General features: G+C 33.1%; 2 protein-coding genes across 8 annotated transcripts in view; both read right to left on the minus strand.

The window, feature by feature from the left end:
- Nucleotides 1-549: 549 nt before the first annotated feature.
- Nucleotides 550-10,118, minus strand: sdad1 (SDA1 domain containing 1). The gene is given in 23 exon segments (XM_048166924.1): nucleotides 550-742; nucleotides 872-1,033; nucleotides 1,695-1,779; nucleotides 1,868-2,055; nucleotides 2,150-2,241; nucleotides 2,343-2,469; nucleotides 3,404-3,480; nucleotides 3,598-3,695; nucleotides 3,795-3,871; nucleotides 5,318-5,376; nucleotides 5,477-5,534; nucleotides 5,624-5,694; nucleotides 5,697-5,726; nucleotides 5,884-5,953; nucleotides 6,043-6,144; nucleotides 6,680-6,754; nucleotides 6,913-6,970; nucleotides 7,068-7,168; nucleotides 7,845-7,916; nucleotides 8,022-8,132; nucleotides 9,158-9,256; nucleotides 9,343-9,447; nucleotides 9,878-10,118. Coding segments are annotated over 23 exon segments (2,052 nt in total). The 5' UTR covers nucleotides 9,968-10,118; the 3' UTR covers nucleotides 550-697.
- A 699-nt stretch (nucleotides 10,119-10,817) lies between these two features.
- The window catches only part of ptpn13 (protein tyrosine phosphatase non-receptor type 13), an 87,078-nt gene continuing 70,998 nt past the window's right edge, over nucleotides 10,818-26,897 (minus strand). For all 7 annotated transcript variants that reach the window (XM_048166923.1, XM_048166919.1, XM_048166918.1 and 4 more), the window contains 23 exons: nucleotides 24,853-24,938; nucleotides 24,603-24,750; nucleotides 24,269-24,483; nucleotides 24,057-24,155; nucleotides 23,000-23,358; nucleotides 21,027-21,180; nucleotides 20,712-20,867; nucleotides 19,660-19,831; nucleotides 19,062-19,272; nucleotides 18,783-18,868; nucleotides 17,847-17,908; nucleotides 17,249-17,404; nucleotides 16,995-17,160; nucleotides 16,367-16,456; nucleotides 15,044-15,150; nucleotides 14,827-14,882; nucleotides 14,566-14,663; nucleotides 14,310-14,458; nucleotides 13,672-13,762; nucleotides 13,237-13,574; nucleotides 11,852-12,067; nucleotides 11,571-11,633; nucleotides 10,818-11,480 (listed from right to left, as the gene is read on the minus strand). In XM_048166923.1, coding sequence (XP_048022880.1) covers nucleotides 11,403-11,480; nucleotides 11,571-11,633; nucleotides 11,852-12,067; nucleotides 13,237-13,574; nucleotides 13,672-13,762; nucleotides 14,310-14,458; nucleotides 14,566-14,663; nucleotides 14,827-14,882; nucleotides 15,044-15,150; nucleotides 16,367-16,456; nucleotides 16,995-17,160; nucleotides 17,249-17,404; nucleotides 17,847-17,908; nucleotides 18,783-18,868; nucleotides 19,062-19,272; nucleotides 19,660-19,831; nucleotides 20,712-20,867; nucleotides 21,027-21,180; nucleotides 23,000-23,358; nucleotides 24,057-24,155; nucleotides 24,269-24,483; nucleotides 24,603-24,750; nucleotides 24,853-24,938 — 3,356 coding nt within the window. In that variant the 3' untranslated portion in view covers nucleotides 10,818-11,402. The remainder of the gene's footprint in view (nucleotides 11,481-11,570; nucleotides 11,634-11,851; nucleotides 12,068-13,236; nucleotides 13,575-13,671; nucleotides 13,763-14,309; nucleotides 14,459-14,565; nucleotides 14,664-14,826; nucleotides 14,883-15,043; nucleotides 15,151-16,366; nucleotides 16,457-16,994; nucleotides 17,161-17,248; nucleotides 17,405-17,846; nucleotides 17,909-18,782; nucleotides 18,869-19,061; nucleotides 19,273-19,659; nucleotides 19,832-20,711; nucleotides 20,868-21,026; nucleotides 21,181-22,999; nucleotides 23,359-24,056; nucleotides 24,156-24,268; nucleotides 24,484-24,602; nucleotides 24,751-24,852; nucleotides 24,939-26,897) is intronic.

Consider the following 26,897-nt stretch of genomic DNA (forward strand, 5'->3'; position numbering starts at 1 on the left):
TTACAAACAACGTAACAAATCGGTCACATTTGTCAGATTCGAGGTCATCTGTTTTAGATTAAGTCTGAACGTGTTTTTTATCACCACTAGCAAACGTGCAAGAAGAAACGAAATATTTTGCACATATTTTGATGCATTTCCAATGAGCCTGTTTTTCAAAATAATAACAATACAATAACCTTGTCAAGATACTTACTAGTTAGAGAAGACTGCAATGAAACGCTAAACAAAAGTAAGAACATACAGTTCACCTGTGGAGTGAATTCCTAAACTATCCAGCACCTAACACCTCTGCCGATGATTTGTAAAAGGACTACACAGCTGTCACTAGGTTATATGTGCTTAGCATGACACTGGATAAGAGGGATGCAAATATGAGGGATCATATATCGAAGCTGGGACAAACCTAGTATATTCTTTTAAAAATATCACTGGATACATTTTTTTTTTCTCCCACATATACAGTGGTCACAAAAACTATTAAACTATTATGTGTGCAGTTTGTCCAGAGGTATACTGTAGGTCGAACACAAAAAGTAATGCAACAAATTTCAAGTGTTTAAATGATTTATTAAAAGGCAACATGAAAATCCACACAGTCAAGAGGTCTGTATATTGTCTTCCTGTACACAGAACGGTCCGCACAGATCATAGCATGAAATGAACCATTTCAGCTCTGGTCCAGTACAGGTGGGAATTACTTGCGTTTTCTCTTCTTTAAGAGTGCATCTTTAAGAGCCATCTGAGGGGAAAATGAGTGGGGAAGATCAATATCAACAGGAAACATTACAAACTGAACTTGAATGGTAAAGTGTATGCAGGTTTATTGCATCTAAAGGTATTAAAGATGTGAAAACAGCTGCAGGCTCACCTGTTTCTCTCTGAAGGAGCGTTTGCCCTTGGTCCTCACGTTCTGACTGTGTTTCATCATTAGGAAGTTCTTGTTTCGTTTTTTCTCCTTGTTACTGGTGCTGGCGTACGGGTTTAGCTTACTCCTCTTTTTAACAAACTCCTTCCTATCGGTCCGCCCAGCCTGAGAAAGAAAAATGTCAAGAAAAATGTAAGTTTTAACCTTGTTTCTTTGCTATGGGTAGATGACAAAATGTCAATGTGTTTTCTTTCCTTCAACATCAGGATATAATATGTATCTACACTGCCCTCCAAAAGTTTGGAAACGCCCTAGAAAAGTGGGGTTTTGGACAATATTGGCATGAATCCTTTTTAATTTGTGATAATTTTGCACTGATAAGGGACAACAAAAACTATGAAAACATATTACATAAACAGTTTATACATGGACAAAAACTTAAATTTTCGATTCCTCAAAATATCCTCCATTAGCAGCTATCAGACCTAAACTGGGTTCTAATTGGTTCATTGTATTCTAAACTTAATTGGCAATCAATTGTTGAAGCTATTAAGGTGTGCTGAACCAAAAATCTTTTACAACCCTGGGCCAAGTTTAAACCAGTAACCAGGCATCACAGCTGGCAAAGGGGCATGTCTGACTTTGACATGTTTATATTGCCATTATTATGTAATCAAAATGAAAATTATTATTGCAGGTCTTCAATGATAATGTGAAGTTTGCACCAAAAAATGATAAGGATTTATGCTGATATCGTCCAAAACCACACTTTGCCAGGGGTGTTTCCAAACTTTTGGAGAGCAGTGTATATATAGTCCATACTCACCATGGCTGTTGCCAGTCGTGTTTCTTTGTCAGATTTGGGTTTCTTATGAAGACGCTCAATGTCTCTCAGGCTAAGTATCTCTCCTCTGAAAAAAAAAAGTTTAAAAAAGTTTAATTATTCTCAGTTTATATTTTACGTTTCTAAAATCATTTCAGTAAAGAAACACATCCTACCTCTCCTCTTCCTCATCACTCTCTACGTTCTTCCTCTTCTGACCCTTTCCGGGAGCAGAGCTGACCTCTTTGGCCATCTGAGCGATGCGGATCTTTTTGAAGTCGTCCTGCGTGAGGAGGCGACTCGTGCTGACCACGGCAGCTTTGGCTTTGCGCTCGTCCTCTGGGATACTCTGTAATTTCTCAGCCTGACATATACAGACACAACACGAGTTCAGATGTGTTATTTGCCATCGTTAGAATCAAATGTAGCATCAGTTAAGAAAGTGGTATGATCCTCACCACTTCTGTCTGATCTTCATCAGAGGAGTGATGCACCTTCACCCACTCTCCATCTTCATCATCCTCACTCATGCTGGCGCTCTCCCAGCCGTCTGTAAGGTAACGCATTACGATGGAATGACGTCACGCCACTTTTAACACACGTATTAATCAATGAAACAATAAAATAATGCTAATGCAGCTTTTCACATACCTTCATCCTCCTCTTCATCTACTTTCTCCTCTACTTCCAGCACCTCAGCACCAGGGATGTAGTCTTTGGCCTCCAGTTCTCCATAGTTCTGGATTCTGGCCTCCTTAGAAGATTCTGTGGGCTTTCCCTGGTAACACAATAAATGCAAAAACATTAATGTACATTAACATTCAAAAGTCTTAGATTTTGTAATTTTGTAAAGTCTGTTGAGCTCAACAACTCTGCAATTACTTGATCAAAAATACAGTAAAAACAATAATATTGTGAAATATTATACTTCAAAATAACTTTTCTATTTTAAAATGTCATTTATTCCTGTAATGGTAGAGCTGAATTTTCAGCATCATTACTCCAGTCTTCAGTGTCACATGATCCTTCAGAAATCATTCTAATATGATGATTTCCTGCTCAAGAAACATTTATTATTACTATCAATGGGGAGAGGAAGAAAAAAAAGAGTTGTGCTGCTTAATATTTTCTGGAAACCATTATACTTTTTTTCCAGGATTCTTTGATTAATAGAAAGTTCAAAAGAACTGCATTTATTTTAAATAAAAATAATTTGTAACATTAAAAATGTCTTTACAGCCACTCTTTATCAATTCAATGCATCCTTGCTGAATAAAAGTATTCATTTCTTTAAAAACAAAAAACAAATAAATAAATGAATGAAAATTAATTCTTAATTCGTAATCTTAATTCTCAAAAGAATTTCCCAAAATGGGGTGATTGAAAAGTTAAAATCAATGGTAAAAATGTAACATTTTAATGAATAAATCATTTTAAAATAAACAATCAAAATAAAAACACGTAAAAAAAAAAAAAAAACACACACACACACACAAAAAAAAAACATTTTATTTATTTACCTGCATGTCATGTGACCATTAACCGTGAACATCAAATGTGTCTATTTATTGAAATATTAACTTAAAATCTAAGATTTTTTTTTTTTTTTTTTGTGGAATACTTGATCTAGAATGTGCAACTCAGGGACTATTTAATCTCCTTTGCAGTTAATTTATTATTTTTTACATAATTTAATATTTTAAGCTTCTCACCCTGTCTTTTCTGTGTAGCATCTTTGGATTGAGATCTCTGAAGAGCTGGATAAGACCTCTGGCAGACATCACAACATCTGGAAGATAAACACAGACAATATTCAAAGAAAAGTCAAAGAGTCTATTCTCATATTTCCTTCAAAGTAAATAGCATCCAATGAACAGAACATGATAAATAACGATAAACCACGTACTTTTATCTTTGTGGGATTTGTACTGTGTGAGATCTTGAAGCAGGTCTTCTGACATCGAGAGAGGACAGCGGGCTGCCACTTCTTTTATGGCGTTGATTCTGAGATATGACGATGAGATATTCATGAGAAAAAGAGGGATAAAATAACACACATTTTCACATTTCACCGTATTTGACTGAGATTTACACAACACCTACCCAACGGTCATGACCTCCCCTGAATTTCGTTCTGTAACAAAGTTATTGGCGATGGTCATGATGACTGGCTCAATGATCTGTGGATATAACAGTAATGATGAATTAGTACATGGCTGGTAAGATTTGTTCATGTTTTTGAAAGAAGTCTCTTATACTCACCAGGGCTGCATTTAATATTGTGAAATATTACAGGTGTTTTGTATTTTAAAAGTGCCATCGAACATTTTTTTACAAGATGTAATATAAGTCTAAAGTGTCCCCTGAATGTGTCTGTGAAGTTTCAGCTCAAAATACCCCATATATTTTTTTAAATTAATTTTTTTAACTGCCTATTTTGGGGCATCATTAACCATGCACCGATTCAGGGGCTGCGGCCCCTTTAAATCTCGTTCTCCCTGCCCATCGAGCTCGCGACTCTATAATACAGTGCATTTACAAAGTTCACACAGCTAATATAACCCTCAAATGGATCTTTACAAGATGTTTGTCACGTATGCTGCATGCATGCTTCGGGTCATGTGAGTATAGTATTTATTTGGATGTTTAAATTTGATTCTGAACGAGTTTGATAGTACTCCGTGGCTAACGGCTAATGCTACACTGTTTGAGAGATTTATAAAGAATGAAGTTGTGTTTATGAATTATACAGACTGCTAGTGTTTAAAAATGAAAATAGCGACGGCTCTTGTCTCTGTGAATACAGTAATAAATGATGGTAACTTTAACCAACAGTAGCCTACATTAGCAACATGCTAACGGAACATTTAGAAAGACAATTTACAAATATCACTAAAAATATCATGATATCATGAATCATGTCAGTTATTATTGCTCCATCTGCCATTTTTCGCTATTGTTCTTACTTGCTTACCTAGTCTGATGATTCAGCTGAGCACAGATCCAGACGTTAATACTGGCTGCCCTTGTCTAATGCCTTTTATAATGTTGGGAACATGGGCTGGCATATGCAAATATTGGGGGCGTACACCCCGACTGTTACGTAACAGTCGGTGTTATGTTGAGATTCGCCTGTTCTTCAGAGGTCTTTTAAACAAATGAGATTTATATAAGAAGGAGGAAACAATGGAGTTTGAAACTCAATGTATGTCTTTTCCATGTACTGAACTCTTGTTATTCAACTATGCCGAGGTAAATTCAATTTTTAATTCTAGGGCACCTTTAATATATTTTAAAATTTTAATTTATTCCTGTGAGGACTTCAGAAATCATTCTATATGCTGATTTGCTGCTCAAGAAACATTTCTTCTTATTATTATTATTATCAGTGTTGCTGCTTCATATTTTTGTGGAAACCGCAGTATATAATTTTTCCCAGGATTCTTTAATGAAAAAAAAAAAAAACTTAATTTGTTTGAAATCTTTTGTAACATTAGAAATATCTTTACTGTCACTTTTGATCAATTTAATGCATCCTTTCTAAATGAAATGATTAAAACTTTTCAAGGTCAAGCTTGTTTAAAGATATATAATCATTATAGAAAGGTCTCATGATCAGTTCTTACCTCAGGAGGGACCAGCTGATGGGAGGCCTGGGCGGCACACAACAGAATTTTGGTCACCTCTGAAAGAAAACATCAAATTAACATAAAATTAGACAAAAGACACTGAAGTGAACTACACATTATTTTTTGTAAGTGTTCTATATAGACAGCAGTGTTTACCTCTCTGGTGAGGCTGAAGGAACCGCTGGACAAACGGATAGTAATTAAAAAGGAAAAGCTGTAAAGATGGAAACAAAACAGGTTAGATGGAGTAACTAATGAGAAAATAATGAAACAGAAATGTGAAAATGCTCACTCATACATTACCTCATGAATTCCCACAAGTCTAGAGATGAGCTCCATCATCATGATCTTCACCTCAAACGCTCGTTTGAGCTCTCCAGCTGCTTCAGGAGCTTCTCTGCGAAATCTGAAGAACACAGATAATAATTACTAATCTACATGCTTTTACAGAAAGAGATTCACAGTTCATGGAAGAGTTCTTGTGGGTCTGAACCCATATCTATCCACTACACTACATCACTGCATGTATGTTACATTATATACAGTGTAAAAGATGATCTGACCTTGTGGATCGTGGATCAAGTGGATGGCGGAGAAATTAAAAACCTCTACTTTTTTCTTCTTTTTATGTTTCTGAGAAAACAAAATGAAAATGACAAATTTAGCAGTGAAATTAACTAAACAAAATATTGATTTGCTGATCATGAGACACTTTATTTAACCTTGAGGACTTTCATGGCTTTCTCCATTTTCCTCTTATTTTTGGACGTTTTCTTTCCGGTGGAATATCGGATCATTAGATCTCTGGCTGTTGGCGCATCGTCCTGCAGAGGGGAAAATTTTTTAATAATTATTAATATTTAAAGTACACTACCATTCACAATTTTGGGGTCTGGAAGATGAAAGAAGTTATTTGCAAAACTGCATTTATTTGACCAAAAATACAGTAAAAACAGTAATATTGTGAAATATTATTTCAAATTAAAATAACCATTTTCTATTTGAATATATTTTAAAATGTAATTTATTTCTGTGATGCAAAGCTGAATTTTCAGCATCATTACTCCAGTCTTCGGTGTCACATGATCCTTCAGAAATCATTCTAATATGCTGATTTGGTGGACAAGAAACATTTCTTACTAACATCAATGAATGTTAAAAACAATTGTCCTAATTAATATTTTTTTGTGGAAACCTTGATCATTTTTGTCAGGATTCTTTGATGAATAGAGAGTTCAAAAGAACAGCATTTATTATCTTTATTTTTGTTAATCAATTAAAAAAATTATTTCCCCTAACCTTTTGTATGGTAGTGTACATAAAACAAGTAACATGAAGCAAAACCTGCACTTATTGTACCTCAGACTCTGAATCACTGTCTTTCTTTTCATCTTCATCTTTTCCCAGGAAGAATTTCAATCCAGCTACAAGGATCTGAGAGAAGACCAAATTTGTTCAAACATGTTAGAAGAGGTCTTGATTAGCCGTTTAGTAAATAACGTTATAATACAGTATATAATAAGTGAGTAAAGTGTCCGTAATACTGGAGATTCATACACATTTCATTAGAGAGAAAACAAAAATATTCCAACCTTTGTGACTTTGGAGAAACATGCTGTGGTGATGACGTTCACGGTTTTAGAGTCATTCCTGATTGATTGAGGTGGGAATAGAAAACAGTGATGACTGCAGGTCATACTAAATGCATCCCATAATATTACAAAGATGTTTTTGTTCAAGGACTCACCAGATGTCTCTTTTGTAAAGCTCAACCATTACATCTAAAGAGATCTTGGCAGCAATAGGGTTTGAATCCCTCAGCATGGTGTACATGAAGTTCTGTAAGGTCTGAACGCAGAAGCAAACACAAAAGAGCTGAGTATTTATTTCAAAACGAATGGAGGGAATCTCATGAAACCTCATATTTAAGCACAAAATCAAAGTAAGAAATCTTGAAATAGGTAAAGAAAAAAGTATGAGACAACAATTTAGACAGTAACTTAAGGGGGGAAAAAAACGTCACAATGAAAAAAAATCTTAAAGTCACCATAAAATCAAAATTGACAATCCTTTTTTTTTTAATGGAATAATACAATATTTGTTTTTCTTTTTATTCATGTGCCCTCGTAATCTTTAATCAAAATAATTTTCCCTCCCTTTCACAGCGACATCTCTTCTCTTCTCTGATGACATGTGGGCGGGACAACCTGTCACTCACATGAGATCCACCAATAGCAAACCACAACCATCCAATCAATACCAATGGAGAGAAAAAAAGTCCCACCCTACATTTTTTTCTTGTTTGAGAAGCCATTTCACTGGGATATATCCCACAGTATGGAAGAAAAGACTATCACAACTTTTCTATCAAGCCTACTTCTTTAATACCAAATATCATTTTTCTTTTTTCTATTTTTTTTTTTTTTTTTTACCCAAATGAAGTTAAGTTTTGCACATTCTGCTGCAGTTCTTCAATTGTCACTTGATGGAAAATGAATATGACTCTCAAATACAAGCAACTTACCGTGTTCAGTTTGTTGTTTTTGTGCTTGGCATTGATATTTTTGATATCGGTCACAATATGGGTGTATAAAGTCTGAGGAGACAAAGGACGATTTTTAATCAGCAAGCTTTGCAATAATTCAATGTAATATTCAAGCAATAATACTTAAAACAGAATTGCACTGCAAAATTCACAGACCTTTCGCAAAAGTTTGTCATGACAGCGCAGCAGCTCAAAGAACAGCCCCAGAAGACTGGTGGGACTGACCAGATCTTTGTTCCTCAAGAGGATGAGGGCTTTGCAAAACGTCTGAGAGAAATTGCAAAAAGTTATTTAATTAGAAAAAAAAAAGTTAAAAGTACACTATGTAGCTTTTTTGTTCTGTTTATTTTTACACTACATACATTACTTGCCAGTGCATGTCTCGTCATATCCATAAACAGAGTAAAGTTTCTTCGGCTACTTTGACGTGTGTATGGTATAAATAAATATGGTATGTATGTACATATATGTATATATTTATGTGTGTGTGTGTGTGTGTATATATATATATTCCCAATTTGTGGAAATGAGACATTATTCTTAGTTTTAATTAGTTTTAAAAGAAACCAAAATGCTAAACTATCAAATTTTTAAGCTCTAGATAACAACAACAACAACAACAATAATACAACAATAATAACTTATCATATTTTTAATATATTTCTATTGTTGAGACCCATTCAAAAGTATGGAACATGTAACATTTAAAAACTTGCAGAAATTGAGAAGAAATAATTAAAATTACATTTAAAAATGCAATTTATTTACCCCCCTTTTTTCTTTATATATGTGACCTTGAAGTAATCCAAAAGTAATCAGATTACATTACTTTCATATTGTGGTACTTGGATTACGTTACTGAATACTTTTTTATGAAGTAATTTGCAACTGTAACAGAATACATTTTTAAAGTAACCCTCCCAAGTCTGTATAGTATAGGGCTGGGCGATATATCGCATGAGATTGTCACGCGCATTTCGTCATTTCGTTACTGACGAAATGCGCGTGACAATCGCATGCGATATATCGCCCAGCCCTAGTATAGTGAAGGGTCATTTTCATCCATTTAGCTGCACAGAGCCGAAGCACAACCAAAACAATTTTCTTCTGCAAAATGCATGCAGTTTTCTTTTTTTTTAACCACTAGAGGGCCAAAAGTTAAATAGTGTACCTTTAAAAACAGCTCATACTCTGAAAGACTGCAAAACTATCTTGATCAAATTCTAAACTAGTACAATACTAGCTATACTGTAAAAAAATTCACATGAACAACAAATGCCATTCGTACGTACCATTCTAAGATCTGACTCCAGCACAGTATGATGGTTTAGGAGAAGATCAGTCAGCTGCTGTGGGAAGTCTGACAGCTCCTCTAAATAACAGTGTCCAACCTGGAGACATAAATCACAATCAGTCAATAACAGTGTATAATCCATAAAAGGTCTTATACAGACAAAAATAGAGAGCACCTCCATACCTGAGCCAGGAACATGACCAGCTCAGCCAGATCTTTGTTGGATTTGTCAGGCTGATGTTTAAAGATCTCCACATTTGACTGATAATGACGATACTGTTGCAAAAACTGGAATGACAACAAATTAAGCTCATTTAGAATATTATAAACTACGGATAAATAAAAATTTGAACATTTATTCCGTATAACTAACAAGTATCTATTTTAGTAACTAGTAATACCGGCGGAAATCAATAACTGCTATCTGAATTACATACAGATCCCCATAGCAATTTGTTACCAGTAATAAAATAATAATAGAATAGTAACTTGTTACTATTTGAATAGTGACCATCATCTAAATACTTAAGAAATTGAAAGATATACGTTTCTATTGGATTACATACTACTTATAGACACATAAATAGTAGTTACATATAAACAGATCCTAGTTAGGTTTAATAAACACATGAACAGCTTGCCATAGTGCAATGTCATGTCATTATTTTGGTTTATTTGGGATCAGGCCAGTTGACAAATCCAATAGCAAGTGTCTTACCTCCTCCGTATAGGACTTGGGATCCCTCTTGATCAGATTTTGCAACTGTGGGAGGTTCGTCGGTAATTTGTTGTTGTGACGGCCCGACATTTTTTATTATTATCTTATACTAAACGTCAGAATAGAACGTTTATTTTGACTAATTCGATTATTTCATCAACAGCGTGGCTCATAAGGAAGTCGCCATGTTGCCAACGAGCTACGGAAAGCATGAAAGGACAGTCAGATTCTCAAAAGCGTCAATACTGGGTATTTAGATTAGTAAGTCATTATTTTGTAGGCTGCGGCCCCTAGTGGACATTTGAGGTACTGCAGGAGACTTCTTTTAGTAGTAGGCGTATTTTTCCAGTAAGCTGAATTACTACATTAGTCCAACTGAAATAGAAAAAATGTCTTTAGCCTATTTAACATTTCCAATAAAAGCAGATTTCAAAAATTCATTTTGTATTTCACTTATATCACTGATCAATCAACTCATTTAAATACCAGATATACAAATTTTATGTTTTCAGTTGATTATTCATCCATTCATTGGCACTCAATGTCATGTTTACATAAAGAAATATGCAAATTGACGTTTTGCTATTGGCCCGTGAAGGTTTGAGTGCTTGTGCGAGTGCAGTTTCTACAGCCTCTGCTTTAGATCATTAGTATTTTGTCTATATAAGAGATGAGGAAAACATCAACGGAACGGGGAAATAGTCAAATCTATTTTAACTGATACATACATATGTACTATACCTGTTCAACAGGCAAATATGTGTGTAAAAAAAAGCACTTTTTTGCAATTGGGAGAACTGAATTTCAAGACAATGTTTATCTCAAACCTAGTAAAACCTGAACATGAAAGAAAATTCATAACTAAGACCTGTAAAACTTATAAAATAAAATAAAAAAAACAGTAGCAGAAATGACAAAAATACAATGATTAAAGGAAATCTTAAAGGCATGATATTCTTTTATTTACAAATTGCAAATTGTCCAGTATGTAACAGCTTTAAAACATATCGACAGATTTCATATGATAAATATCACACTAAATATAACACTTTTCATTTCTTCGATTACCACTGGCACTCAGTGATTTCTAAAAGATTTACAAAGCAAATACTGTCTTGTATTCTGTCAAGGCAACATTTCCAGCATCATTTCATTTTAAAATACACAAGAATCATTTTGTACCACAAAAAAAAATATGAATTCATTTCTGTTTTATTTGATCCATAATCTTTAGGGAATCTATAAAAACTGTTTTACCAAAAAAAAAACGATAAGTTATAAAATAAATGCTTTCAAAGAAGTAGCAGCCAATGGTCAAGAATGTAAGCGATAAGAATACACAAAATTCTGCAAGAATTGTATGCGTCACTGACGTCCAAAACATCGTAAAAACATAATTTATTCTGACGAGGTCGAAGCCCCCGATCAGAAAACAATGAAGCCGTTTCTAAACATCTTGATGACTGAAGCCCGCTGGTTTTTTCAGCTGATGAGGAGAGAAGAAAGGCAGTGCTGGTCCACGGTTTTATCCTGAGAGCTTCTCTTCTGCCTGGAGACATCTGAGCACATACAAGATGACCTGGTAGCAGAAAATGTATTGTTCCTGGAGGGGAAAAACAGGAAATGTTACATGCAGAAGTAAACTTTAATTCAATGAAATGAATTAATTAATGAGTTCATTATGAATTCTCACCTCTGTTTGCACCATGCCTTGCCTCTGGAGTCTCATGGTACGAACGACATCTGATATGTCAAACTAAAGAGAGGAAAAGTGGAGAGCATACAATTACTACATGTAATAATGTAAAGTGTTGCCAGTAACATAAATACATACATACTTAAAAAAAAATTCAGCCAGACAAAATTGTGAAATAAATCCAAATACAAATCCATTTCTAATTCCATTTCTTATAAATTCAAGTCAATTGCTCAAAGAATAATGACAGACTTCTATATTTTAATGGAGGCACTTACATCTGCATCTTTGCTGATGAGGCCAAGAACCACATCGATGCAAATGAGCGTTCCTGATCGGCCAATCCCTGCACTGCAGTGAGTGATGATGGGGCCTGATTGGTGGATGTGTCTCATGTAGGAAATGAATGTCAGGAGCTGTTCTGGTTGAGTCGGGGTTCCGTGATCAGGCCAGCCTGTGTAGTTCAGATGAGTGACTCTCTGGATCTCATCAGTCTAAAAGAGAAAGATACACATATGCGGATTTATGCATTTAAATATCTATTCTTTAAGTGTATTTATAAAGATATTAGAGCTGCACAATTTGAGGAAAAAATCAAATTCCTGATAAAAAAAAAAAAATGCAATTGCGATTTAAAATTCCAGGTTTGCTGTGGTTGTTCATAGGGCTGCACAATTTGCCCGGAATTTTGTGATTATATATCAATATTGCTAGAAAAAAAATTATTAGTAGTAGTAGTAGTAGTATTAAACAAAATTATTAAAGTAACTAAAAAAAAAAAAATTAAATATTACTATTGTAATGTCACTGTAACATAAAAAAAATGAGTATTTAAGAAAATAATTTAATAATAACATTAATATTTTAGTGTCAAATCGATTAATTGTGATTAATTGCATCTAACATAAAAGTTGACACATGTATACAAACTTTTATGTTAGATGCGATTAATCATCGTAGGACTGCAATTTTGCCTGTAATTTTGTGATTATATGTCAATATTGCTAGAAAAATATTATTATTATTATTAGTAGTAGTAGTGTTAAATAAAATTATAAAAATAACTAAAAATTATTTTTGTAATTAACTATTAATTATTGTAATTAAAAATTAACTATTGTAATGTCACTACAAAGTATTTAAGAATTTTTTTAACAATAATATGAAAAACATTTTTAGTGCTTTCAAAACGATTAATCACATCTAACAAGTTTTTATATAATCGTGTCTATATATATATATATATATATATATATATATATATATATATATATATATATATATATATATATATATATACACACACACATATACACACACATATATATATATATATATATATATATATATATATATATATATATATACACACACATATATATATATATATATATATATATATATATATATATATATATATATATATATATATATATATATATATATATATATATATATATATATATATATATATATATACACATACAGAGCCCTTAAAACTTCTGTTTTGGTGATATGCACTTCTCATTACAAGTACATATATTTAATTACGTCACATTCTTCGTGATTTGATAATCACAGTAAGCCATCTCATGAATTCAGTTTTATTTTGATGAATCATATAGCCCTAATCTATACAGGATATATATAAACTGTCTCTTACCTGGATGTCTTTGACCTCTATGAGCCGGATGACAAAGTTGTCCAGGTGCTGATCTTTGACCAGTGTGATCTGCAGTCGGTCGTCCACCATCTCAGGTGAGTGGGGCGTATCAGGCCAGTACCTCTGACATTTCACTTTCCCTCCTTCCACTTCCTGTGTCATCATGGCGATCACGTTGGACTTCTGCTCCCAAACCATCTGCCAGAAGTCCCCGAGCGTGGTGGGCAGCGGACCCTGGCACGCGATGTACATGAAGTTCTCGTCTTTGACAGGCATCTTGATGAAGTTAGCATTTATGTAGCCACCATCTTTTCCCAACATGACCCTGGTTGTGTCGACTGAATCATAACAGAGAGCAAGAGATAATTAATATTCAAAATAAGTTCAGAGAAACATGCTGAAACTATTAATACATCAGTGTTTCTCCTAACTCACATGGAACGATGTTCTTGTAACGGTTTTTCTTCTTGTTCTCTTTGGTCTGGCCAATCAGACATTCATCCAAGGGGCGCAAATTCTGCAGGTTCTTTGAAAGAAAACAATATGCATTCAAAAAATTATTTTATAGCCATATTAGTATCAAAGGCTATATTCATGCAAAAAAAATAAAATAATAATAATACACTGCTGTTTAAAAGTTTGGGGTCAGTAAGATTTTTTAATGTTTTTGAAATAAGGCTCACCAAGGCTGCCTTTATCTGATCAAAAATACAGTAAAAACAGTAATATTGTGAAATATTATTTCAATGTAAAATAACTTTTCTGTTTGTATATATATATATATATATATATATATATATATATATATATATATATATATATATATATATATATATATGATATAGAATTGTGAGATATAAACTTGCAATTCTGAGAAAAAAACCTCAACAATTGGACATTGTACTACGCAATTACGAGTTTATATCTCACAATTCTGACTTTATATCATGCAACTGTGACTTTATAACTCAGAATTGTGAGATAAGTCGCAATTACCTTTTTCTTTATTTTTTTCATGGCGGGAACAAGCTTTCATATATTTAAGTATATAGTACAGTGAAACATTTCTGTACCTCAAACTCTTGCAGAGGAACTTTCTGTTCCAGCAGGCCTCTCATCATACGGACTATAGTGTTGAGGTTGGTAGATGTGTAATGACCGTCAGGAACCACTTTAACCAGCGGCAGAGACGTCAGCTCATCCTCAGTAACAACGGGTCCATCTGAGAAAGAGAGAGAAAATAACACGCATTACACTTACAATGAGACAAACTGACTGCATGAACAATAAGAAAATGACTCATTTCCCTGTGAGAAACAGTGGTCTGACCTTCAGTAAATTTAGAGTTGATGTTCTCTATTGGCAGCTCATCACTCCCCCATGTGATCTCATCTTCATCCAGCTGGCCTGACATTGACTGCAGAGCACTAAGATTCGATCATAATAACAAACATGTTAGATTTACCTCTGGCTGAATTTAGTAGGATATGGCTGTTAGTTTCATTCTTGATATTCCTGTAGCTCAAACAGAAATGTGAAATTAGTGATAGAGTCCTATGAAAGTTGTAAAATTGTTTTCCTCTTCCTCACCTGTCGTTCAGTGGGGCATCAACATTTTCTTCCTTCCACTCAGCCTTCCGAGATGTCTGAAGACAGAAGAACAGGGAACAGGACATCTATTATCTGAACTACATGATGTTCCAAATCAATACAACTGCATCAAAGTCCATTGTTATCAGATCTTATGAACTATGTTTCACTGCTGTAAAATGGCAGATATTCCAAGTTTAATTACAGATGGCCGTACCTCTGGGGAGTCTTCAGGCAGAGACGAGCCGTCACAGTCTGTGTCCTCTGATAGGTCACCACTTCCTTCTGTTCCCTTGCCTTTCTCTGGAGAGCCTGTCTCATAGTCTAGAACACACACACACCATTTAGATAATGTAAATAAGGGGTAAATATCTGCAGGTAGAATTCCGATAAGCCATCTGCCAGTCTCATGTGGGGTTATTATAAAATTAAAACCATAAAAAGTTAAAAAGTAACATTAAATTAAATAAAATATATATATATATATATATATATATAGAGAGAGAGAGAGAGAGAGAGAGAGAGAGAGACAAATGATATATATATATATATATATATATATATATATATATTTATTATAATTTTATTTAATTTAATATATATATATATATATAAAATTTATTTAATGTTACTTTTTAACTTGTAACTTTTAATATATATAATTTTATTTAATGTTACTTTTTAACTTGTAACTTTTTATATATATATATATATATATATATATATATATATATATATATATATATATATATACACACACAATTATTATAAAATTATATATAATTTTATTTAATTTAATGTTACTTTTTAACTTTTATAAAATTAAAATTATATATATAATTTAATTTAATTTAATGTTACTTTTTAACTTTTAATATTATATATATATATATTATAAAAAGTATTATAAAATTATATATATATATAATTTAATGTTACTTGTTGTAACTTTTATATATATATATATATATATATATATATATATATATATATATATATATTTAAAAGTATATATATATATATTAAATATATATAAAATATATATAAATATAATTTAATGTTACTTGTAACTTATATATATATATAGAGAGAAAAATAAAACTTTTATTATATATATAAAACTACTTGCCAAGGCAATATTACGTTTTCATTTACTTTAACCTGATGTACTAAAACAATTAAAACTGAAATATACATTAATAAAAACTATATAAACATTAAAAAAACTAATAAACTAATAAAAACATACAAACAAAACTAGTAAAAACATGTTTTTATTGCTAAAATTAAAATAAAAATGGAAAATTAAAAAACAATAGTGTAATTTTACATATTGTATTATATTAATGTTATTATATTTTATTAATCTTTAATAAATATTAAAAATATAATAAACAATATTACAATTAAAACAATGTTTTAAATATGTTATTAATATTTAATACAATTTAAACTCATTCAAAATATAAATATAAAACAATAGTATTTTATATCAATACTTGATACTAAAATAACACTGGTCATGTGATCTTTACTGTACCTATCGGAGGGAGGGGAGGTGGATTGCTGCTCTTGCTTTGCTCCGATGGCGTCTGGAGTTTTGTCTTCACGCCGCTGTCCTCACTCACATCTGAAACATCACAAAAACAGATTTTTCTTAGCCCTTTTTGTGAGACTAAATTATTACTCTTAATAAAAAAATAATATTTCATTAAAATAAACATTAAAAAATTATGTATTAATTCATTATTTATTACAATAGATATGTTTAAAAATGGTTAGTGCGCCAACATATGGCACAAATGCGTTCACAGGAATTTGATTCTCGTCTCGAGGTCCTTTGCCGATCCTGCCCCCCTCTCTCTGCCCAACGCTTTCCTGTCTGCCCTCTACTGTCCTCTCCAAATAAAGGCACAAAAAGCCCATAAATAGAATAATAAAAAAAAGTTTTCTATTTAAATCTTAAAGATCTGTATTTTCATTAAAAAAACATTGACAAACATAAAAATGTATTATTATTATTTATAATAATAAAAATTAAATATGTTGTTTTATTACTATTTACATAAAAAAAAATAAAAAAATAGATTAACACAACCTGACAGGTTCTGGGCATGCATTCATTCTACTTTATGAATAACCATGAGGTTATAGATCGTAGACCGTACCGTTGTTGCCATTAACACCATTGGATTTGAGAGGCAGAAAGCCCAGGTACGTGTTGGGCATTTGGTCAGGCGGGCGGGAGACGACGAGGTGCACCAAGCCTTTAGCTTTACGGATGGTGGTGACGGCTTTAGAGTGAGACACGCCGATCATCAGATCGTCATTGACCTGTACACAAACACAACCAACAAAACTGGCTTTTGGAAGTGCAACTTAAAAAATAATAAATAAATTGGTGTAAAGTGTAAAAACATACCTTCAGTAAACGATCGCCAACTTGCAACGTGCCCACAATTTCTGCGGTGCCTCCAGGGGTGATGGACTTCACGAAAATACCCCTTTCTCCACCGATCACAGAAAAGCCCAGGCCTCCTGCTGGCGGCTTCTCCAACTGCAGCTTCACAATCTGCTCCTGTAAACATTTTAGACAAGAAAAGAGTGAAATAAAGATGGCAAAATTAATGAGATGAGGAAATACTGGTGAAAACTTACAAAAGAAAGCAAGCCAGAATGACAAAGAAGCACAATTACAGTCAATTCAGTGATGGAAGAAGCCTCAGTGTTGGTTGCTCACGAAAAACGTGTTTCCTGAAAATCGAGTCAAATTCCCCTAACCGGTTCTTCTAGTAAACAAAAGACTGCAGAAATCTGACCTGTCTCTATGGCCTGCCTCAGTTTAAATTTCACGCTGTCTGTGTCCTGTCTCACAAGCCACAAAACAGATCCCATACTATAATATCATGCCTGAAACATTTCTGTTTCTGAAGTCGGTCTATTTAGTGGTAAAATATTTAGCCAGAGCAGCACCGATCAATATTAGGTAATAGTTTACCAGAAGTTCTACAGGTCCTTACCTCAGCGGGACAGATATCGGATAGGGCCTCTAATTCATTACGATCGTTGCTATGGAGATAACCTATGATACAAAGAGAGAAAGCAAGAGAGAACTGAGCCACTGTGTAAATTACTCAGCTTACAACCAGAAGAGTGACAACACTACTAACCAGAGCATCAGAACGCCATCAATCAAAAGAAAAATAAACAGTTGATACCATTATTTAAGCAATAAACCACACAAGAACATGTGTTACAGTGAGTTTTACCAAATATAATATAATAATTGTTGTGTAAATGACCAATGACCAATCAGAATTCAGTATGCAAATATTATGATGACATCTTCACTGTGGGTTACATTATGCAATCAGTTACAGTTAATCTAAGTCAATATAAACTTCACAAACTTAAAATGTATTATCAAATTTATATATTTTTTTGAACTGCTTGAAATTTATTGGCATATTTTACTAAATTTGATATCAATTTTCACAATCCATTTTTGAATTTGAGCATCAACACAACATTACCATTCAAAAGTTTGGGGTTCGTACCATGCAACTTAAAAAAAAAAAAAAGAAATTAATACATTTGTTCAGCAAGGATGAATTAAATTGATCAAAAAAGTGACAGTAAAGACATTTATAATATTTTCAATTTCAAATAAATTCTGTTATTTTGCACTTTCTATTTATCAAAGTATCGTAGAAAAATTTCTTTCCTCAAAAATATGAAGCAGCACAACTGTAATAAATTACTTTTTAAAATATATTCAAATAGAAAATAGTTATTTTAAATTGTAATAATATTTCACAATGTTACTGTTTTACTGTATTTTTGGTCAAATAAAGGCAGCCTCGGTGAGCATAAACATCTTTTAAATAACACCAACCCCAAACTATAAACTACTGAACAGTGTGAGAGAATTTTGCAGTATTTCCCACTACTCTTACCATTCATACTCTGGGAGACTTTAGAACTGATGTTATTGTTTAGTAATGAAATCTCCTCCTCACCCGGAAAAACAGGCTTCCCATTCCTGTGGAAATATAGTTAGTGGCATTCATCCAGAAGTATTACAGTATTACATGTATTAAACAACAACTGACAAACAAGTCCATCAAAAGAGTCTTCGCAACACCTGAACAATTCAATCGTTTTTGCATATCTGAATGAACTTCGAAGTGTTTTTTATGAGCATGTAGTTGAGTCGTGTCGTGCGAATAACTCACCTGGTGGCTTTGAGACTAAGATTCCTCAGTGACAGTTGCAGGAGTCTGCGGCTCTCGCTCAAGGTCAGATCCTGCGTCGGAGCGCCGTTGATGTAATGTATGATATCCAAGTGTCTCAAACTGCCTTCTGCTGAGGCTACGGATCCCGGGATGATGTCTTTCACGTACAGTACGCCCAACCCACTGTCACTTCCTCCATCGAGAACCAGACCTACAAGAGACGGCCACACACACACCCAGAAAGCAAACACTTTAAGTGATCCGGCTGCGCTAAACCCTATCACTACCTTCTTTCCTTCTTTCACTTTTTTGTCAGCAAGCTGAAATCCGACACCTTTATCTAGCTTGTTGTTGAACCCCTTGAGCTCATTTTTCCAGTGAAACGCAAGTGGGCTTTGTTTATGCTGATGGATATCTGTGTTTTTGCGTTACCCGGTAAAGCCCCCGTTGACCTCTGACAGTGAGATAACACTAATGCCCCAAATGTATCGGTCAAACACAGCTAAATCTACTTGCCCAGCTGGATTCTGGGTATTTCTGAGAACACCACTGGGTGGTAAAGAAGATCAGTTACAATATACATTGCTATTTCCATTACCTAAAGGCTCATCGTGACACTGAAACGTGATGTCGGGAAGGAGGTGGGCCTCTATTGGTGGTTTGGGAGGTTCTAGGACACGGCCTACCACCAGGTCCACGACTTTGGGGGCGGCACGCACCAGGTTGACCACCTCAGTGTGACTCATGCCAGACACGTCAGTGTTATTCACCTAAAAACAGAGGAAGAAGGATGAAGATGCAGAACAATGTGTAAAATAAAATGAAAATGTAAGTTTTGCAGCTTGTAGTCCATGTGTGTTTGCATTACATGCAAAATTAGATCTACAGTAGACATATGGACCAGAAAATATACTAAAGTTATTGATGACTCTAGTTTTCAGGGAAGTATTGTCAAATAAAATTTGCTTTTACCAGCTTTCAAAACTCTGCAAATTAGATAACAGTAAAGATACACCCATCCATATGCCAATAGATGATAATATTGTGGATATAGTCAAAGATAATAATATAGTCAAAGATATCGCCGATAGCTGATGTGATTATATATATATATATATATATATATATATATATATATATATATATATATATATATATATATATATATATATATATATATATATATATATATATATATATATATATATATATATATAAGATATCGGCGATATCTTTGACTATATTATTATCTTTGACTATATCCAAAGATAATAATATAGTCAAAGATATTGCTGATAGCTGATGTGTTTGATTTTATATATATATATATATATATGGACTAGCTATGACTCTCTGAATAGTGGCCGCGTTTTTTGTGACCACGGTCTTTCCGCGCTCACGGGCAAAGAAGTATCTTTGAAAGGCTCGCGCTCAACTGTGCGCGAGATGGAGAGGTACCCGGGAAATGAAATATACCCGGGCTCCAAATTGTAGTCGATTGTCATTATGACTATGACACATCCATAGAGTTGTTCTCTCACCCAAACCCACGCGTGCACAATAATATTGTGTATCGGTGATCTCACAGTCTGACGATATGATGGTCTGAAAATGCAGAAGATTGCCCAATACTAATCCCTATTATCATACCATTATCATGCGATCCCCTGGATGCAGGCGGCCGTCTCCTTTAGCAGGGTCCTGGATAATGTCATGGATGTAGCAACTGTTGTCTGGCCCTTTGGTGAGGGTGAAACCTAAACTTCCTTTATCAGACTTCACCAGAGAGACCTTCAGCTCCACCTCCTAAAATGACACAAACATTCCTGTTTCAATCATAGCAGAGAGGTCATACTTTAAATTTTCAACACATGCAGGAGATTCCATTAGAAATTCTTAACAGAAGACCATTTCAATTAAATATCAAAATGAGATTAAAAGTTTTTCATGCTAATGGTCACTTACAGGGATGAACTCCTCCTCCTGGCCGTGTTCTGGAAGACGGAGGTTAACGGGGTTTGGCAGCGGTGGAGGCAGAGGGTCTGGACTGGGGCTCAGGATCCCACCCTCAGGAAGGGCTGGAGAAGATGACATACCAAGTGCAGAGCCGTCCAAATCACTGAAGATGAAGATGATGCACAGGAAATAGCGGAGAACAAAGACAGGAAACAGAACATGATTTTTAAACATAAATACTGCAACAACTGGCATGTTTTTTTTCATTGAGACTTTATTTGCAACATTATTATTTGCACATTTGTCACCATAATCGTAATTTAATCTTAATGTTCTACTTTCATGTTTTTACTTTTTTTCAGTTGCATTTAACTGTATTTTTTTTATAAACTAGCATTTTTTTATTTAAATCATTATAAATTATAACTCAAATGTTAAGCGCACCTTCTAAAAGTGGACACAAATATCAATATATTTTACATAGTTATATAATTTATTTATATTCTTATTTTCTTCATTTTGTAATTTAATTAAAAGTTAAATAAAAAATAAAATACTTTAAGATCGACATTGAAACTAAGAAAAAAAAAAATGGGAAAAAAAATGGGAAAAAAAAAAAAACTGATGCTAAATTAAAAATTGAATAAAATAAAAAATAAAAATAAAAAGATTTCAGATCATTGAAACCAACAAACCAAAAATAAAACATGATGAAAAATGATAGCAAAATAAAAAAAATAAAAAACAGAATAAAATTCTTTGAGATAGCCATTGAAGCTAAGAAACAAAAAATAAAACATAAAAAAAGCAATTGTCATCAGACGAAACATTATTTATAGACATCGACCTGTTCCTGTTATTTAAATCTTTTCAGGAGCGTTTCAGTGCTGCTGGCTGCCGTGTTGTATAACACTTACAGAGTCACATGATACAGACTGAGCAAAACACGCCAACATGAGAGAATTAGTGCCGTCACACCTGAACTCTGTACCCTGGGCCCAATTATATGAAATGACCCAGTCGGCTTACAGTATGTAAGAGAACAATGTTTATTTTTAAAAACTAGACTTGTTTAGGCTGACAAAGCCAAACACTAATACAAGTGATATATATATATATATATATATATAATCATTAAGTCATGACAACATATGTTTTTACATTACTTTAACTCATTAAAATAAGTTATACAAGATTCAACTAATTTTTAAAGTTGGTTTAATATCATTTCAGCTGAAATTTACTTATGCTACAGAAGGGAAAAATGTTAATGATAATTGCGACTTTTTCATTTCACAATTCTGACATTTTTCTCAGAACATTAAACTCGCAAAAGAGAGTTATGAAGTCAGAATTGAGGGATATAAACTCACAAGTGCAAGAATTTTTTTTTTTTTCTCCTGACTGGATAAAATTGCCTTTTTTTCTCGCAACTGCAAGTTTATTCTTTTCTTGTCAGAACTGTGAGATATAAACTTGCAATTGCGAGTTATAAAGTCCAATTCAGAGGAAAAGACGACTTTTTTTCAAGATACAAACATGCATTTCTGAGAAAACAAAATCAGAATTGTGAGATAAAAAGTCACAGTTACCTTTTTTTATTTTTTATTCCATGGCAGAAACAAGCTTCAATACTTGTACCGCAAATGTATTTACCTAACATATCATTGTGCTTGATTCTATGCTGCTGTATGCTGCCATCTATGTAATGCTCTTTTACTGTTCTGTATTCTCGTAACTCTAATCTACTACTTTGTAATATTCTACTTTTCCGCCTTTAGTATTGTTTGCCATTTTTGTTGTCTACTCAATTCGTGTTTCCTTTTCTTCTTGCATGTAAAGTGTCCTTGAGCACTGGAAATGTACTACATAAATAAAACATTATTATTATAAAGGTAGCAATTTTTTTTTACAATGTAGCAAGCACATATATTAGCAAAACATTTTATTTTAGGCTTATGGTTTAAGAGTACATTTCTGACCTTCTGTTGACCTCTGGTCTAGACATGGATTGTCTGGGTGAGTAATATGCAGATTGTACAGTGTCGTCCATATTGGCCTCGTATGGGAGTCTTTCCATGGGGGTTTGATAGACACTCCGGTCCCAGTAGGCTTGACTGGCCTGCTCTAGGTTGGCTGGGCTGAAGGCTTCCTCCAGCTCATCATTGTCCGTGCTGTCGCTGTAACTGTCCCTGCGACTGGGCGACTTCATCAGCAACCTCTCCAGAGCATCTTCCACAGGGCCCACCGACCGCTGGTGCTCCGCCTGAGGTGGAGAACTCGTCTTGGGATCAGGCTGGGGCTTGGGACGAGCTTCCTTTCGTGGAGAAGGAATGGGAGTCTGGGGAGGGCGAATTTTAGTTTTTATTTTAAAAATTTGAAATAGTCAAAAACAGGTGGTGATAGCTGAATCAGTAAAGAACCGCTAAATCTGCTTTAAATAATGAAAATTAGGAAGGCCACTGGAGAGTTACTGACATTACAATAAAATTTAAAAATAAATAAAATACTCAAAATAAAGTAATTAAGTAATAATAACACAATTAAATAAAAGTCAGTAAAATAAAACAAAATGCAAAATAAAATTAAAAAAAATAAAATACTCAAAATAAAATAAAATACTCAAAATAAATATGACTTGAAATAAAAACGAAAAACAAAATAAATCTCAAGACTCAGAGAAACTCAAAATAAAATAAAAACAAAATGAAATACTTCAATCAAAATTACTCAAAATATAAAATTATAAAAAATTAAAGAAAACAAAATGAAATACTTAAAAAGGAAATAAAACCAAACATTTAAAGTAAAATAAATAAACAAATAAATAAATAAATAAATAAATAAAAACTCAAAATAAGACAATAAAACTAAATAAATTTGTCTAAATTTGTCTCTTGTGCTGGGACTACTTTTCTAATGAAATGGCTGTAATTTACACATGTCCCTTCCTGAAATTCTTAAGCGAAAACAAAGCCGAATATTCCTTTGGTAATGGAACATGATGCAGACACGTGAATTAAGATCAGTGAGACTTACTGTAATGGCAGGGTCCATCTCAGGTAAAACCCCTGGTTCAGGTCTACACAAGTGAAGGGTCACCTCCTGTCCTGTCCCCCTCAGAGCAGAGATCACCTCCTGACAAACAGAAATAAAAAATATAATTTTTGTTGTTTGGTATATACTTTTATTAGAATTTTGTTTTAAATCATTTTCTTCCCCTCACAGACTGAAGTAACGGGTTAACGTACATGTTGTGAAAGTCCTTTGAGTGGCGTCTGATTGACACGTAGAATGACATCACCCACTTCGATGCGGCCACTCTCGGCTGCTGGCTGCCCTGGAAACAGCTTCTTGACCCGGACCATGCTGGAGCCCGAGGGCTCTCCGGGAACGTTCTCTTCGCGGCTAAAACTGAATCCCAGACCGGATGTGTTCTTCAGCAACCCCACATCAAACGTGTTATCTAGAGGGGTAAATAAGAAAGAGGACACCGATTTACTCTTCATATCCACAACCTTTGGGTAACCAGCCCACAACCTTTTTCATACGCTCGTAAGCAAGTATGTCAATTTCACCTCATACCTGGAGTAATGAAGTTATATTCTGCTTTCTTCGGTGGTGGTACCTCCTCCACAGCTGCATTTTGAGGTACAGTAGTGCCTTGAGGGGTCAGAGGGGCATGAATGCTGTTTTCTGGGGGCAAACCTTTCTCCATCAACAGATGCACCACCTAGACAACGGGAATTCATTTAAAAAAAAAAAAAAAACACGATTGAACTTTCAGTGAAGAGACGTCCTCTAGGGGGCGCTGTGTGGCACCCAGCATTCTCACCTGCCCAGTATCTCTCAACATCTCTACTGCCTGTTTGTGAGTCGCTCCTTCAAGGCTCTTCCCGTTCACAGCCACGACACGATCCCCTGTAGGACACACAATCAACACACAGACTTACTAACAGAAGAAAAATACAGCTCATCTTTAACCCCTTGAAATATTATATTATATTATATTATATTATATTATATTATATTATATTATATTATATTATATTATATTATATTATTTGTCCTATTTTGGGTCGTGTTGTGTTATATTATATTATATTATATATAAATTATATATATATAATTATATTATATATAATTATATGTACACTGCCGTTCAAAAGTTTGGGATCGGTAACATTTTTAATGTTTTATAAAGAAGTTTCGTCTGCTCACCAAGGCTGCATTTATTTAATTAAAAATACAGTAAAATTAGTAATATTGTGAAATATTATTACAATTTAAAATAACTGTTTTCTATTTAAAAATATTTGAAAATGTAATTTATTCTTGTGATGCAAAGCTGAATTTTCAGCATCATTACTCCAGTCTTCAGTGTCACATGATCCTTAAGAAATTATTTTAATATGCTGATTTGCTGCTCAAGAAACATTTATTGTGCACAGATGTACAAAATATTTGTGTACAATATATTTTTTTCAGGATTCTTTGATGAATAGAGAGTTCAAACGAACAGCGTTTATTTGAAATATAATCTGTTGTTACATTTTAAATGTCTTTACTGTCACTTTTGATTGATTTAATGCATCCTTGCTGAAAAAAAATATTAATTTCTTTAAATTCGTCTAAAAAAAAAAAAAAAAAAAAAAAATTCTTACTGACCCCAACCTTTTGAACGGTAGTGTATAATGTTACAAAAGCTTTGTATTTTAGATAAATGCTGTTCTTTTGAACTTTCTATTCATCAAGGAATCCTGAAAAAAAAAGTATACAACTGTTTTTTGAGCAGCAAATCATCATATTAAAATGATTTCTGAAGGATCATGTGACACTGAAGACTGGGAGTAATGATGCTGAAAATTCAGCTTTTCCAACACAGAAATAAATTACATTTTATATTATATTCCAATAGAAAACAGTTATTTTAAATTGTAATATTATTTCACAATATTACTGTTTTTACTGTATTTTTAATTAAATAAATGCAATCTTGGTAAGCAGACAAAACTTTTTAAAAATATTAAAAATCTTACCGATCCGAAACGTTTGAACGGTAGTGTATATATATATTTATATTTATATTGTGATGGGATGTGATGTTATAAATATATATATTGTGATGTTATATGATATATGATATGATATGATATGATATGATATGATATGATATGATATGATATGATATGATATGATATGATATATGATATGATATGATATATGATATGATATGATATGATATAATATATGAGATATGATCTGTAAATGGAAAATAAAGCCTATTTTTATCACCATACAGATTTGTGTTGCATTGGGACATTTCTGTAAAATGTAACGGTAATGAAAATCGTTCTGTCTGGACACAATGATTTTTTTTTTTTTTTTTTTTAGATCTGCATAAATCAAATTCAGTACAAAAAGTAGTAATATGACATTCTTACAACTTTAATAAATCATTATTTTTCCAATATAGACCACTGTTCAAAAGATTTGTTTTTGTAACAAGTCTCTTCAAAGGCTGCATTTATTTGATTTAATTAAAGTACAGCAAATAAATAAACTTTTCTTTTCTAACGTTTTTTATATATATATATATATATATATATATATATATATATATATATATATATATATATATATATATATATATATAAAAATACATAAAATCTATTTGGTAGAAAATTCAAAAGAACAGCATTTATTAGAAATATATTTTTTTGGAACATTATAAATGTCTTCCTATCACTTTATCAATTTAATGCATCCTAGCTGAATAAAAGTATTAATTTCTTTAAAAAAAAATCGTATTGAACCCAAACGTTTGAATGGTAATGTATTATTTTTTTAAGAATAATAATAAAAAAAAATCCTTTTTAC

The sequence above is a fragment of the Megalobrama amblycephala genome, linkage group LG18, assembly GCF_018812025.1.
Source record: "Megalobrama amblycephala isolate DHTTF-2021 linkage group LG18, ASM1881202v1, whole genome shotgun sequence".
In the NCBI taxonomy this organism is placed as follows: Eukaryota; Metazoa; Chordata; class Actinopteri; order Cypriniformes; family Xenocyprididae; genus Megalobrama; species Megalobrama amblycephala.